This window comes from Ictalurus furcatus, chromosome 17, assembly GCF_023375685.1.
Source record: "Ictalurus furcatus strain D&B chromosome 17, Billie_1.0, whole genome shotgun sequence".
In the NCBI taxonomy this organism is placed as follows: domain Eukaryota; kingdom Metazoa; phylum Chordata; class Actinopteri; order Siluriformes; family Ictaluridae; genus Ictalurus; species Ictalurus furcatus.
This window is the reverse complement of record NC_071271.1, coordinates 20,295,075-20,312,245: the sequence shown is the minus strand read 5'-3', so window position 1 is coordinate 20,312,245 and position 17,171 is coordinate 20,295,075. Positions and strand designations below refer to the sequence as shown.

The following is a 17,171-nucleotide window of genomic DNA, read 5'->3' as shown; positions in this document are numbered from 1 at the left end:
CCGATATCAGCACGTGCCTACATGAAAACCAGGTAAACTAGAGGAGTCTTAGAATAGAGCAATTTAACATTTAATTCATAATCCAGAATGTGTAACCGAATGATAGCAGCCTCTATAACTGGGGTCATTAAATCCAGTGCTGAAGGACCACAGTCCAGCACAGTTTGCTCATTTATTTCCCTGCTCAAAGGCACCTGCTTCACCTCAGCAGCTAATTACTGGGTTTAGTGAGTGTGTTAGGAGGAGTGCTCTCCTTGACTCTAGCCCTTCAGGACTAGGACCGTGATGTCATCCAATCCAAAAAAAAAAAAAAAAAAAAACCTACAACTTCCACTGAAATTCCAGGTACTAAAATATGCTTGATTGTAAAATGGCCATTTAAAATCGTCCAAAACGCAACTTCTGAAGCCTTTAAAAGCTGAACCGTTATACTCTGAATAGAGAAATCCCTTGCGCCTTCCTAACACGGCCCTGCATTCCCATGAGAATTCAAACCACAGACACTTCAACAGCACTTCAAGATTTTTAAGCAATCGCAGATGGCTGTGAAAATGGAACATCAGCATAATAGAGTCCATTATGGAGCCTGTTCATGTTGCACATCCATCTGTGTGTGTCAGCTAGTAGATCACAGAGGAATAATAAAAAAATAAATAAATAAAAATAAAATAATAATAATAAAAAAAAAAACAGATACGCACGATACCTGTTGCATACACACTTTCCTTTTCAACACTGAAGATGCTGACATGTTAAAACTGCTGACAAATTACTCTTAAGTCAGCATGGGCTGAGAGAACCTCAAGTGCACTTCGTGGAATTCAGCTAAACAGAAAGCTTTAGAAACAAAAAAAAACCAACAAAAAAAAAAAAAAAAAAACACAGCGTCTCTGATAAATCTTACTGTGTTTTCTGTTCCCTTGTTAACACTTTCTTTGTTCCTGTGTTAACACCTTGAACTCTCCCCAACCAGGTACAGACAGATAAAGCCCCTCACCATCTGTGCATTCCTTTATCTCCACGAATACCATTTGCGTGCATTTACATACCTTCCCCAATAACACTTGCTCATATCCCTATGGCTTCCTCAAAACCATATACAGCAGGGGAAATAAGAACTGAACGCGTCAATATTTTTTTCAGTAAATATATTTCCAATGAGGCTATTCACATGAAAGTTTGACCACACATCAGTATTAACTCAAGAAATCCATCCATCCATCCATCTTCTACCGCTTACTCCTTCTCAGGGTCACGGGGAACCTGGAGCCTATCCCAGGGAGCATCGGGCACAAGGCGGGGTACACCCTGGACAGGGTGCCAGTCCATCGCAGGGCACAATCACATACACACTCACACACCCATTCATACACTACGGACACTTTAGACACGCCAATCAGCCTACCATGCATGTCTTTGGACTGGGGGAGGAAACCGTAGTACCCGGAGGAAACCCCCGCAGCACGGGGAGAACATGCAAACTCCACACACACATGGCCCCGGCAGGACTCGAACCCCGGACCCTGGAGGTGTGAGGCGAACGTGCTAACGAACTCAAGAAATCCGCACGTATAAAGAATTCGCAATACTAAAGTCCATAAATAAAGTGCAAATATGCCATTCCGCCTAGCCAATCAATAGTTAACCCATTGTCTCTGTTGTGTGTCAAGCATGATATATACACTCTGCTCTTCTGTGAATAAATGAGAGATCTCCCAAGCGCTCGGTGAGGGAAGCGTGTAGCGGGGCCGAGGGCGCAGTCTTCTTGTGCAATTTCGCGTTGTCTCTTCTTAAGAACTGTAACCTGAAGATTCTCCATTCACAAATCCTAACCATGTCTCCTTACCGTTCCTCTGACTAGAGGAAATATTCACACAGAGAGGAAATAATTACTAAGAGCAGTGCTAATTACTGCTATTTTAGTGATCATTTGTGCTGGGAAAGGTGGCTAATTTAGGTGATCAGCTAACAATGTGCATGTAATTTAGCGCTGTCTGAATTAATTCTAAATGCTATTTGGAAATCATTAGGGGTCAGTACAGGTCCTGTCACTAGGTCAGTGTTTCTCATGCAGTTCCTCTGTTCCAGTATTCAGTGTTCTTGATTAAATATACTGCATTAAGCTATGGCTAGACATCATCTCACTGTGATTTTATTTTTTTTTAGCTTCACGCTTCCTACTAAATCTCCAGAAAGTGGCTTATATTCTTAACTGCCATTTTTTTTTTTTTTTTTGTAGTTGCCGCTGTTTGTTCTGAAAATTTATGCACATTTAATGAGCTGCAATTTCACAGACTTTTTTATGGTGATCCGGAACAGTCTAAGAAAATACAGACCTCAGAAATACGTATCTGTATATAAATAATCATTCTTAATAATAATAATAATAATAATAATAATAATAATAATAATAATTCTAGATCTTTAGTTTTGACACTAATATGTCTTGCATACTATATTCAGTTGAGTTTACAAAACAGCTGCATGCAAGTAACACGGTCATATTATTAATACAGTAACATCAATATCAAACCTCAAACTTCCCACAAAAAAAAAAAAAAAAGCTCACATATCCTTATGATTCCAAGGTCTTAGAATATCAGCAACCAGAGAACATTATTGCTGGGGAACTAATAAAAAATAAATAAATAAGTTCAAATGGTTTATAAATTTATTAAATTATTGAGCTCTTAATGGTCAAACTACAACGGAACATCAGTAAGGTTTGCAAACTGTACAACTACGCATACAAAGAAAACCTTGAAGAACCTTTTTTAAAAAAAAAAAAAAATCTATCAGAGTGTACTGCTAATGTTCAGTCTGTCTACAGCAGTAAATAAATAAATAAATAAATAAATAAATAAATAAATAAGTTAGGCTAATTAATAATTAATTTTCACCAAATTCCTTGGGGTTCACCTGTCAGAGAACCTCATCCGGTTCCTCTACACCAGCTCCAAAGTCAAGAAAGCCCAGCAGCGTCTCTACCTTCTGCAAAGGCTGAGAAAAGCCCATCTCCCACCCGCCATCCTCACCACATCCTACAGAGGGACAATCGAGAGCATCCTGAGCAGATGCATCACTGCCTGGTTTGGAAATTGCACCGTTTCGGATCGCAAGACCCTGCAGCGTATGGTGAGGACACCTGAGAAGACCATCAGGGTCTCTTTCTTTGCTCAGTCACAGACATTTACACCACACGCTGCATCTGGAAAGCCACCAGTATTGTGGAGGACCTCAAGAACCCCTCACACAAACTCTTCACCCTCCTGCTGTCTGGAAAAAGGTACCGAAGCATACGGCCCATTACGGCCAGACTGTGCAACAGCTTCTTCCCACAAGTCATCAGACTCCTCCATACCCAGAGACTGGACTGACACCAACCCATACACACACACACACACACAGTAAGGATGTCTACAAAATACTGTATTGACCACCAGCATTTTTGCTGCCAAGTAGTATGTAATGTTTACATTTGAAGCATGTATTATTATATTGTAATATCTTTTTGCACCGGCACTGCACTACTGTCCCTAAATGGTAAATGGCGCACTTATATAGCGCTTTTATCCAAAGTGCTTTACACTGGTTCTCACTCTCACACACACACTCACACACCAATGATGGCAGAGCTGCATGCAAGGCGATAACTTGCCATCTGGAGCAACTTGGGGTTCAGCGTCTCGCCCAAGGACACTTCGGCATGTGGAGTCACGTGGGCCGGGAATCGAACCGCCAACCCTACGATTAGTGGACAACCCGCCAACCCACAGACGCCCACATATATAGTCGCCTATATATGTGCCTACTGTCCTATTTTAGTCATTACTGTACTGTCTTGCGCTGTTTCAATACGTGCTCTTTACAGTATGCAGTCCTATGTTGAATGCTTAATGTCACATACTGAATGTTTAAGGAGTGTGTGAGCTTTCTTCTTGAAAATTTTGTCTTTAAATGCTTTAAATAGATGCTCCTATTTATCTGAATAGGAGTTGTCTCACTCCGAGTACATCTGAAAACTGTCAGGATTGGAAAATCAGAACAAGCTGGTCTTTAAAATAATCGTTGCCCAGTGTTTATACGTGTTCGCCTTGAGACGTGAACCCCTTTCTCGTCGTGTACCTTTCTCTCAGTTCAGGCAAAACAGCAGAAGAGTAGTAACTTCACCTATGAGCTCATTATAGAACGCAAAGTATGGTTCGCAGTGATGTGAAACATCAGTACTGTACATACTGCTAAACTGTCATGGCAGATAGTCAACTTGTCATTTTCTCTAAATTCAAACAAATGAAAACACTGCTATTTAATTCAGTCTCCTGACTATAAGAAAGGACGTTTTTGTCATAGGTATTATAACTATTTAATTTTATTAATAATGTATCATTAGTATTTTTTCACTAGTAGTATTTTAGTAGCACAATTAATAATAATAATAATAATAATAATAATAATAATAATATTCTACCCATTTGTATGTATATGGGTCAAAGACATGTCTTTTTTTTTTTGCTTCCAAAGGATGTTCATGTTACAGAAAAGTATTAATATGCATAAATATATTACCCTTTTCATCTTTGATCCATATGGCTTGTGACCCAGAATAAAGTATGTAATAAAAAAAAAAAAAAAGAAGGGATGCCACAAATCCTAAGTAATAACTGTAGCGCCCTCTGCTGGAATTAAATAGATACTGACACACAGATTGCAGGTTTACCTCATAAATAAAACCAAAGCCTTGAGAATAGCAGCATTATAGTTAGTTGCTCCTTTATCTGGTGACTGTCATATAGGGAACTAACCCACCTCACCCACCCCTACCCCCAGGTAAACCGTCAATCAATAGAAAGACACCACTGTAGGACCACCACTGACGATATTATTTGAATTTTGGACCATTCTGTATTTCTGTATAATGAGGTTTTTCTGGGTTTATTTCACTCTCAGGGCTTCAGCATGTACTTGAGGGTTCATCGCCGTCAAGCACTGGAGTGATATCACAGAAACTCACAATGTTCTGAAGTGCATCGGCTGTCTCTTGGAACTCCTTACTGCTGGGGTCCTCGTATTCACGCTTGTACGGGGCATCTATCAGAGTCATCTCTCCGCTGAAGACTCGCGTTCCCATATCTTTCTGGGCTCCCATACTAGCCACCATTTTCTGCTGGAGCTTGCTGGGTTTGACTGGAGGAAGAGAAGAAGCAGTTTCCTGTAAATGGGGTGAATATCGCATTGCGAAAGGAGCCAGTTTTTAACCTGACAAGTACAGAATAAAGCGTGCCATTAGGATAATAAAGAACGACGAGGCCGTATGATACGACCTTAGGTGAAACAGCGTTACTGTTGTCCTGCGAAGTCGATCACGCTTCTATAAGAGTGCATCTTCAAGCATTTTATTCCTCAGCGATTTGCCAACAATTATAGTTTTTATTAAGTAAAGAAAGACAAGTCATACTTTTTAATCTATTTATAATTATATTTAATGTTGTGGAACATCAAGAAAAATTCTGTTATCACGTACGGTATCACAGCTATACAGTTGATTTCTTGATTGATTAAATAAAAAAAAAAGAAAAAAGAAGATTAGGTTTCTCTCAAAGTGAATATGAAAAAAAAATGCAGCTTGTCAGAAACGCAGAAAATGTGCTATCATTGGAGACTCACCAATTATACATTGTTAAATGACAACACGTGTTTTAATCTGTTAACAATGGTCTTAGATTACGTGGAACATTTCCCAATGAATTAGCTGTTAATATAGAAATATATGCCTTGTAGTTGATATAAACATGTGTTTACAGCTGCACTACTACAGAAAGTACAGAAATGACTATTACAGAAAATGAGTCAATGCCCTTTGACCAATTAGAACTGAGCATTCAGCAGTGCTGTTGTATAAGGCTACTTAAACCTTCTGTTCTGTTTATCATTTAGCAATACTGTGTCCAATAAGCTAAAAGTCATGTCTCAGCATTTCTCTCAGTCTCTTTCTGTCTATACTTCTCTGTGCACATCAGTCTTATTGAAGGAAGCGTGGCCTCTGTGCCTGTAAGTCTTTGTGAAGAAAGCATGGCTTCTGTGCCGCGCAGTCTTAGTGAAGGTTTGTCACATATGCCCATCAGTCTCAATGAATGAGATGTGTCCTGCATGCCTGTCAGTCTTAGTGAAGATGTGTCCCGCATGCCTGTCAGTCGTAGTGAAGGAGTGTTCCACATGCCTGTCAGTCTTAATGAAGGAGATGTGTCCCGCATGCCTGTCAGTCTTAGTGAAGATGTGTAACACCTGCCTGTCAGTCGTAGTGAAGGAGTGTTCCACATGCCTGTCAGTCTTAATGAAGGAGATGTGTCCCGCATGCCTGTCAGTCTTAGTGAAGATGTGTAACACCTGCCTGTCAGTCGTAGTGAAGGAGTGTTCCACATGCCTGTCAGTCTTAATGAAGGAGATATGTCCAGTAAGACTGACAGGCATGTGGAAGATGTGTCCTACATGCCTGTCAGTCTTAGTGAAGCTGTGTCCCACATGCCTGTCAGTCTTAGTGAAGCTGTGTCCCACATGCCTGTCAGTCTTAGTGAAGGAGATGTGTCCTACACGCCCATCAAGCTTAGTGAAGGAGATGTGTCCCACATGCCCGTCAGTCTTTGTGAAGCAGAAGTGTCCCAGATGCCTGTCAGTCTAAATGAAGGAGATGTGTCCTATATGTCAATCAGTATTCGTGAAGGAGGTGTCGCCCTTGAGCCCGTCATTCTTAGTAAATGAGCTCTGGCCTGTCAGTCTTTGTGATTGAGACATGGACTTTGTGCCTGTCAATCTTCGTGAAAGAGGAGTGTATTCTGTGCCTGTCAGTCTTGGTGAAGGAGGCATGACCTATCACTTTTGCTTGAACATGAAATAATTAGGGTTAGAGGGTTGTAGGACTAAATTAGGCCACAAGATCTAGAAAAAGTCTTACCAGCGAACCACCATATGAGAAAGCCAGCCACAGCCGCCAACAACAGCAGAACCAGCACACTTCCTACTATCAGCCCCGTCTTCTTCTGCTTCGATTTCGATGCCATCTTCTGTTCCTTTGTAATGAAGGTGACATTTTCATTGCCGTTTCGACACTAAAAAGAGAGAGCGAGAGAGAGAGAGACACAGTCTACATTTAAAAATCTGACTGGCATTTGATCAAAGCTGTTCAATAATATCTGAATATGCAACAAAGTCTAAATAAATGTTACTTTCATTATCCAATATTGCATTCCGAGATAAAGAACAAACCCAGACTGTTTACAGCGGAATGTTGTCATGTGGGAACAAGCTGGAACATGGTTAAGAGGTTAACCATTCAACTAGTTTTCCTGGATCGTAAAACCATATGCACACTTTTCTGATAAGATTCTATCAGCTGTGGAATTTCTCACATTCCAGGTTTCCTGAGATGAGGTCTGTTAGGCCCGTCTTTGTCAGCTGCGGAGTTGAGTCGACGGTGTTGGACCATTTTATTTAAAATAAATAAATAACAACCACCATAAATCATACTGCAGGTCACACTTTCTGTAAGCATTTCAGAGTTTAAAGACACCCACTGCCTCAACCTCTATTTCGGTCTCCCTTTTGCGCGCGCGCACACACACACACACACACACACACACACACACACACACACACACACACACAGAGTAAACAGATGACTCTACAAAAAGTGTATTAAACAGCTGGGAGAGAAAATGTGAATAAGGCTAATGCTGTTCTTGAATGCAGTATAAACAATGAAAAATCTGCATGTAGCTAAGCAGAATTTCCGCCCTTTATGGATCATTAATTCATTGTATTGATTATGTCACCAGCCAAGACTAAAAGAAGCAACGTCTCCAAATATGTTTGGTCTGTTAAGCAGACTGTAAAAAGGGCTCAGTAAAGCAAGGACACCTTCAGGAACGATGGAACGGAGCGTCACAATATATTAGAAACGTCTATAAAGTCGGCAGTAATAAATACGCGCGAGACGATACGCTAAAGCCACGATACGAAACGTATCCTGATACAGGCGATATTGACACGAGACAATATTGACACAATAAAAAAATGTATTTTAAAACATTTATTTCTGTAATGACAGCCAATCAAACCACTGCAATATCTATACCAGTGGTTCTGGTATAGATATTGTACCGAGAGTCCTCAAATGTTTACACAGCAACACGGAGACTGAACCACAAGCTTTACTGGCTGTGTCGTCATTCTAAGCAGCCATTGTGCAGTTCAATTCTGTATTTTATAAAACTGTAGCTGCCTACATGCGCAAGACGCGAGCTATCATTAGAGCAATCGGCAACAAATCTCATTTCAAGCGGCGTAGGCCCTACATGGAACACCGGTTTTTTGTGCCTGCCGGCGACTAGCAACCATCTTCCTGTTTACACTTGTATGTGCATGCCCAGTGTGCACGGATGGTCATGTGACACGCGTATTTGGTCGTGTAATATGGATGGAGATCGTTTCTGAAACACAGCAGAAACGCAGGCGTGGACGAGGATCGTTTTCATTTTAGAACAAAAACGCACTAGTGTAAACAGGGCCAGAGAACCACTGATCTATACAATGTAATACTGCAATTAGTATTAACATGTTATAGGAATCGTTTTCACAGTCAGAAATGTATTTCTTGGCAACATTATTAATATGGGAGATTGTTTGGTGGTATAATGTGCCAACACGTCTGTGTCATCACTGCTCTTTCTCCTGTCTGACATCCACTTGAAATACACCAGCATGTCGTACTGACCAATTTAATTGTACAGATAAAAAAAAAAAAAAAAAAAGAAGTTATTTTGTTTATTTCTTCATCCCTCCGAAATGAATTTCTGGTTACGCCACTGCGAGTGCAACACACAACGTGCTTCTGAATAACTGCTAGACATGAGCATGATTTACATAACGCACAGCGTACAGAGGTTAACGTTAACCCGCATTCAGACCACAGTCAAGCCACCACGGTAGAAACCGGAGTGCACATTCAGTACGTTTACATGGACAACAATAATCCGATTTTAACCCGATTAAGACGATACTCTGATTAAGAAACCAGCATGTAAACAGCGATTATTGATGATAATCCGATTAAAGTCATACTCGAAGTAAACACAAATGGAATTAAGACGTGTTGAGGATTCCGGTTTTAGTCGCATTATCGACGTGCATTACAGACATGTACACACCTTAATCACACTATTAACGTCGTGTGAGAGTTTGCACCGCATTTTGCGACAGGACACGTACACACACGTCGGTGCTCAACTGTTTAACGGCAAACAAGAGAGCATGGCTGCGTCCCAAATCGCGTACTTGCCTACTATATAGTAGGAGAAATGCACGTATCTTGGCTACTATCGAATAGGAGAACCGATACTTCGGTACCAAGTCGGTACCGACATTCTTAAAACGTGACGGTACTTGTTTTTCTGGAGTAGCGTTCGAACCGATTCTAATGGAGGTACCGAGGTTGCAATTCTTCCGGACCTGATGGGGGCAGCAAATACACGCAAGTGTTTTAGTCGGTCCACAAGTGGTGAAGAACAACAACAACAACTACAAGCACACGGGAAAAACTACAGAAGTTTAGCTCCGCCGCGGAAAGGTGGTATGGAATATGGAAATACTTCGCATTCGAGGCGGATGACAACAAACATATAATCGATGCTGTGAAGCCGGTGTGCAACCGATGCTGTCGTTCATTTCAAACAAAGCGAGGAAACACCTGGATGCAGTGAAATGATTACAGGCAGTGAATTCTAAATAGTTCGAAAAAGCTGAGCAGTATGTACTACAGACCATTTCAATATTACTTTTCCCCAAGTTCTCTTCTGATTAGCTTAACTTTTTGGACTATTAAGTAACAATACTTTAAGGCAGGTAGGTTCCCACATGCAAACTTCATGCTCTGTATGCTACTATTATTCTTTAGTCTTTTATTGTGTTGCACAATTAAAAATATAAACAAAAACAAACAGCAAGAATACAGATATAAAGTGCAAGGAGAGGCAGAAACCCGTGGGGGCTTATTTACAGCCACCACCTAAACAATGTTAAAGACATAGAGAACACTAAACTAACATACAGAAAATAATACAACTACAATGAAAAGATAAACCAATAATAACAATAAATACCACAACAACAACAACATCAAATAATAAAAAAAATTTTTAAAAATTGAAATGTATGGGTTTGGGGTGTGCTGGGATCACAGAAGCACTACCGCTGGTGCTGCTGGCTAGTGTGTATGAACTTTAAAAGGAAATCTCATGATACATCTCAGAGAAGCAACGTTCTCACCAGTATTTCATATCACAATATCTGAGACAACAATATTCTCTTTCGTGAATAGTCATAAAAATAAATAAATAAATAAATAAATAAATAAATAAAAAGTTAATATTTGGTGTGGCCAGCATTTGCCTTCAAGCAAATCTCTTATAAAACTGCATGGCAATGTTTTTCAAAACATCACCGAGTACCTGCCACACTTCTTCTGGAGATTTGTCCCATTCTACCACATCCCAAAGGTGCTCTATTAAAGTTCAGGTCTGGCGAACTGAAGAGATCATTGAAGTATACTGAACACATTGTCACGTTTATGGATCCGGTTTCAGACAACGTGTGCTTTGTGACTGGAAGGAACATTATACGGTGGTTAAACTGTGGCCATAAAAGAATGCACAACATTCCATGTCGAGCCACACACGATTTTATGGAGATACTAGAGATGTTGATCCTTCTGCTCTCCGGACCTGCTTGATCCGTTCGGATGCCCTACCTCTGGATTGCTGGGACTACAGTTGCTTCTAAGGCCAAACAGACTTCATATTAAACCATAATGAACTTTCTTTTACTTTCACACTATCCGGTGTTACCCAGATGAGGACGGGTTCCCTTCTGAATCTGGTTCTTCTCAAGGTTTCTTCCTCTTAACATCTTAGGGAGTTTTTCCTCACCACAGTCACCACCGGCTCGCTCAATAGGGATAAATTTGCACATTTGAAATCTGTATCCTGTGTTTATATGCTTCTGTAAAGCTGCTTTGAGACAGTGTCCATTATAAAAAGCGCTATACATATAAAATTGAATTGAATTGAGAATTCCCGACACACACTTACACCACCACCAGCCTGAACCGCTGACAAAAGCCAGGATGGATCCATGTATTCATGCGGACGATGCCAAATTCTCATCCTACCATTTGCAGGTCACAATACAAATCATTCATCAGACTCATCAGACCAGGTGATGCTTTTCAAAACTTTGACTGTCTCGTTTCAGCGAGCGTCAATCCCAACTTAATAAATCATATCAAAACATCTATAAATAGTGTCAAAGAATAATTGGCTGCTTCGTACATAAGGCTGTTGATCTGATATCGAGGTGCACATCATATTGGCTCAGAAGGAAAAATACACACCCATCAACAGACCTTTACAGCATTTTACACACACAGCAATTTATAGTCTTAATCCAGATTATCTCCATGTGAAAGAGCGTTAAAAGAACACCACATTGCTGAGATAGCTGCCTGGAGGTCTAGCCTCCAGAAAAAAAACAGCACTAAGAGGTGACTAACTGAAACTGGCAGTCAATCAGTACAGCGGGTGTGGCCGTCAGAAACCAAGCTTGGCACAGGCTGAATTAAGCCAAGCGTATACAATCCTGCTCAACAGGCTTTAGAAAAACAGTCGCAGGGAAATTGACCAAGAGTGAATAAGAGGATTGGTGAACACTTGCATAATATTTTTTTTTAAAGAAGATTATATTAGACTCACAGGATCAGACTGATCAGTTTTGTAGCCACTGAAGGTGATACTTTTTCAATGTCGTCATGCTGATCATGCTCGTCAATCAATTATGGGAATTACAGTTTGATTCACGGTCAGCAGAGGGTGCTAAAACTTTTATACCATCTTATACCAATATATTTATATTAAAATGATTCATTTGTGTATTAATAAATATAGTTAAAATCAGGACCATTTAATGGTCACTTTGCTTTACATAGGCTAGTGTGTGGCACTGCTTGTTGGGTCTGATTCATCGATTCCATTATCGATTACGTTTCCTTGCTTTTTTTTTTTTTTTTTGGAAAAATGAACAATTTTTCATTCATGCATTTGTTCTGGTCTTCCATCATTAATTCATTCCTTCCAGCCTCGCTTCATTGATTCATTCCTTCCAGCCTCGCTTCATTGATTCATTCCTTCCTCTCTTCACTGAGTCATTTCTTTCTCTGTTTATTGATCAATTCCTTCCTCCCTGTATTGATTCATTTCTCCTCTTCTTCACTGACTCATTACTTCATCCCTTCATTGGTTTATTCCTTCCTCCCTTCATTGATTCCTTCCTTCCTTTCTTCATTGATTCCTTCCTTTCTCCCCCCTTCATTGATTCATTCTTTCTTCCTTCATTGAGTCATTCCATCCTTCACTGATTCATTCCTTTTACAACACTAATCCTTAACATTCTTAACTGATTCCTTCCTCTCATCATTGGTTCCTTCTTTCCATCACTGACTCCCTTCCTTCCTCCCATAATCGATTCCTGTCTTCCTCCTGTTGCTGAGTCTTTCCTTCTGTCCATCACTGATTCCTTCCTTCCTTCCTTGATTCCTTCTTTCCACTCCCACTAGAACACAACATATACCAACCCAGGATAAAGTTGTCTGAGGCAGTTGCTCTATTAATAAACACATTTTCGACAGGAAGATACTTTTGTGGTTTGCACCAAGTGATAGAATGCGGTGTGCTGACATTTCAGTCATGTCCCACTTGAACAAAGTAAGTGTGTAGGTGAGGCCAGCTGCTCAGTCAGCTATGTTAGCAGAAATATCCGTTCAGGAAATGAGAAACAAGTCAAGGGTCACAAATCAGATGCACTTCGATAGCGCCACCATCCTCCATTTCATACCCTGCCAGGTTATTTATGCTTTTTTTTTTTTAAATCACAGTGGGATACGGCCTGTCTATCAAACTGCTAAATGCCCAAGGAAACGTATGTAGTTAGAGATAGCCAAAAAGAGAATTCGGAGTCATCAATCCACAACATATGCTAATCAAATGATACCCAAGCTGCAAAATACAACATCGAATAGCAAAATAAACACTACCACACCAAGCTGTACTCTGGAGCTATACCCACTGGTTATTTAATCAGTAAACTAGCATGTCACACTGTAGATACATTACATTGCCAAGAGTTTGTGGACACCTGACACGGGTCACACCTATTTGCGTTCCTTCCCCAAACTGTTACCACAAAGTTGGAAGCACAAAATTGTTCACTCATGTGAAAAAATAAGTACACCCCATGGAAATTGTTGGCTTTTTTGACATATTTGGACAAGCGAACATTTGATCCTCTGTGAAACGGTGTCTATTAATGAAGTTGATATAGTCGAACAAAACCACAAGGAAAATTAGCTTTTTCCTTCATCATTTATTCAACAGAAATATCAACAGATGTGATATTCTTCTGTGGAAAAAGTAAGCATACCCTTGGCCTCAGAAGCTAGTATTGCCCCCTTTAGCAGAAATAACTTCTTGTAAGCGTTTTGCATAATTGGCTTGCTGGAATTTTTGACCACTCTTCCATGCAATATTATGTCAGTTGCAAGATGTTTGAGGGTTTTCTTGTATTTACTGCCCGTTTCAAATCCACACACAACATTTCAATGGGATTCAAATCTGGGCTTTGACTACACCGTACCATTTCCATAACCCATGGAAAGCAAAGCAACTCCAACCCATAACACTTCCAGCACTGTGCTTCACAGTTGGTATGAGGTGCTTCTCCTGAAAAGCTGTCTTTGGTTTGTCCCAAACATGTCTGCTGTTACTGTGACCAAACAACTCTATCTTTGATTCGTCATTCCAGAGGACATTATTCCAAAAGGCCTGGTCTGTAGTTTTGCAAAGGCTTTTTCCTGGCACGCCTCCCATGCAGCTCAAATTTGTGCAATCTCTTTCTAATTGTAGAAGCATGAGCTTGAACATCAACAGTTGCAAGACTTACAAGCAGAACCTGTGATGAAATTGTGGGGTTCTTTGAGACTTCATTTTGCATCAAATGAGGTCTTGGGCTGAATTTGCTGGGACGGCCAGTCCTGGACAAATTGGCAGTCATTTGAAATCTGCACCACTTGTAGATGATTTTCCTTACAGTGGAATGACGTATTTCAAATAATTTGGACATGTTTTTAAATCCCTTGCCAGACTCGTACGCATCCACAACCTTTCTTTCTGAAGGCCTTACAGAACTTTTTAGATCTTGGCATGATGACCCCACACACCTCAATATCAAAGGGAACACCGGACACTAGATATGAGAGGGGTATAAATAAGACAGGTTCCACCTGCACTCCTTGAGCAGGTTCTAATCACTGACACCCAATCTTCAACACCTGATTCTAATTATACGGATCTGAAGTTGTGATAAACGAAAGGATGTACTTACTTTTTCCATGTGACTGATCTGTTTTTTTTGTTAATTTAAATTGTGAAAATGACTACAAAATGTCAAGTTTAGGTGTCATTTCATAGAGTGCATCACCTTTATTAATATGCACTGTTTCAAAGAGGAGCAAATGTTTGCTTGTACAAAAAGACAATAATTTTCATGGGGTGTACTTATTTTTTCACATGACTCTATAGGATGTCTTTGTATGCTGAACTAAGAGGCCCAAACATGTTCCAGTATGACAGTTTCCCAGTGCACAAAGTGAGGTCAACGAAGACATGAGGTTCCAAGGTTGGAGTGGAAGAGCTCGAGTGTCCTGCACAGAGCCCTGACCTCAAACCCCCCGAAACACCTTTGAAATGAACTGGAACACTGACTGCACTCCAGATCTCCTTGCCCGACAACAGTTCCTAACCTCGCTAATACTCTTGTGGCTGAATGAGCACAAATCCTCACAGCCACGCTCCAAAATCTAGTAGAAAGCCTTCAGAGAAGAATGGAGGTTATTATAACAGCAAAATGGTGATACAATCTGGCATGGGATATTCATAAAGCATATATGGGTATGTTGGTCAGGTGTCCAGAAATTTTTGGCTATGCAGGGTAGATATTGTCTGTAGCCCATCAGTTGCTCTGTATAGTGCGTCAGCCTCCCTCTACCTTGTCAACGGAAAGCAACCACCATTGAAGTACTGATGAACAGATGTTATCCGAGTGCTGTTTGTGCTCAGGACAGCAGTGACACTCACATGGTGCATGCGTGCGTGTGTGTGTGTGTGTGTGTGAGTGAGTGAGAGAGCGCGCAGGTCACTGATTTACATAGTGCAGGTCACTACAGTGCTGTGAAAAAGTAAAATATACAAAAAATATCTTGTATTCAATAGTTTTAGATCTTCAAATGAAATACAACATAAAACAAAGGTGACCTGAGTAAACACACAGTTTACTTTTTTTATTGAAGCAAAAAAAGTTATCCAACACCTATCACCAATGTGAAAAACTAATTCCCCCCTTTATTCTGGTTGTGCCACCTTTAGCAGCAATAACTGCAACCAGACTCTTCCGATACCAGGAGATCAGTCTTTCACTCACTTCCAGGACTAGGACTTACTCCTCTGCTTTGGATCATTGTCTTGCTGCATAATCCAGTTGCGCTTGAGTTTCAACTTAGGGACTTAAGACTGGACATTCTCCTTCAGGATTTTCTGGTAGAGAGCAGAATTCATGTTTCCCTCAATAATTGTAGGTTGTCCAGGCCCTGAAGAAGCAAAGCATCCCCACACCATCACACTTCCACCACCATGCTTGACCGTAGGTATGATGTTCTTTTTGTGGAATTCTGTGTTTGGTTTACGCCAGATGTAACAGGGCCCCTGTCTTCCAAACAGTTCCACTTTCGACTCATCAGTCCACAGAACATTCTCCCAAAAGGTTTGAGAATCATCAAGGTCTGTTTTGGCAAAATTCATACGAGTCTTAATGTTCCTCTGGGTTAGCAGTGGTTTTCACCTCGCCACTCTTTCATGGATGCCATTTTTTCCGAGGGTCTTTCTGATAGCGGAGTCATGAACAGTGACCTTTTTTTGATGCAAGAGAGGCCTGTAGGTCCTTTTTTGATGTCCTTGGCTCTTTTGTGGCTTCCTGGATGAGTCGTTGCTGTGCTCTGGGAGGAATCTTGGAAGGTCGGCCACTTCTGGGAAGGTTCACTACTGTGCCGAGTTTTTCCATTTGGAGATAATGGATCTCACTCTGGTTCTTTGGAGCCTTTGAAATAACTTTGTAACCTAGACTGATGTATTTCAATCTTCTTTTTCAATTTCAATGTAATTCTTCCTCATAATTTCTTTCAGTTTCAGCATAGTGTGTTACTGGGTAAGACCTTTTAGCCAACTTCATGCTGTTCAAAAAGTTCTATTTAAGTGTTGATTTGATTGAACAGGTTTTGCAGTAATCAGGCCTGCTTGTGTCTAGTCCAGCTGAACCCCATTATGAATGCAGTTTCATAGATTTGGGGAATTAGTAACTACGGGGGCAAATACATTTTCACACAAGACCAGTTGGTCTCAGCACGCATCTCCGCCTGCCTGTCTGACATATCAATCTGGATGAAGGAACGCTACCTTAAGCTCAACTTGGCAAAAACTGAGCTTCTCGTCATCGCTGCCTGCCCCTCAATCAACCACAATCTCACCGTACAGCTTGGCTCGACCACACTCCAGCCAACCAGGACAGCTAGAAACCTTGGCGTGACTTTCGATGATAACCTTTACAGACCACATTTCACGATCCTGTAGGTGTATTCTGTACATCATCAAGAAAATTAGACTCTATATCACTGAAAAGGCTGCACAGCTACTAGTCCAGGCTCTTGTTATCTCAAAACTGGACTACTGCAACACACTACTCTCGGGTCTCCCAGCCAGCTCCATCAAATCCCATCAGCTGTTTCAGAATGCAGCAGCACGCCTCGTCTTCAACCAGCCCAGAAGAACCCATGTCACACCCCTCTTCATCTCCTCCACTGGCTTCCTGTAGCCGCCCGCATCAAATTCAAGGCCTTGATGCTCATGTACACGACCGTGTCTGGATCAGCACCCTCCTACCTCAACTCTCTCCTTAAGGTTTACATTCCCTCACGCAATCTGCAATCGGTTAACGACCGACGCCTGGTAGTGCCTACTCAGTGA

The 17,171-nt window shown here is 40.9% G+C and overlaps 1 protein-coding gene across 2 annotated transcripts in view; it reads right to left on the bottom strand.

Moving 5' to 3' along the window:
* The window catches only part of st14 (ST14 transmembrane serine protease matriptase), a 68,773-nt gene that overhangs the window by 42,629 nt on the left and 8,973 nt on the right, over positions 1-17,171 (bottom strand). For both annotated transcript variants that reach the window (XM_053646629.1, XM_053646630.1), the window contains exons 2-3: positions 6,950-7,103; positions 5,012-5,184 (exon numbers count right to left, since the gene is read on the bottom strand). In XM_053646629.1, the coding sequence (XP_053502604.1) occupies positions 5,012-5,184; positions 6,950-7,103 (327 nt within the window). The remainder of the gene's footprint in view (positions 1-5,011; positions 5,185-6,949; positions 7,104-17,171) is intronic.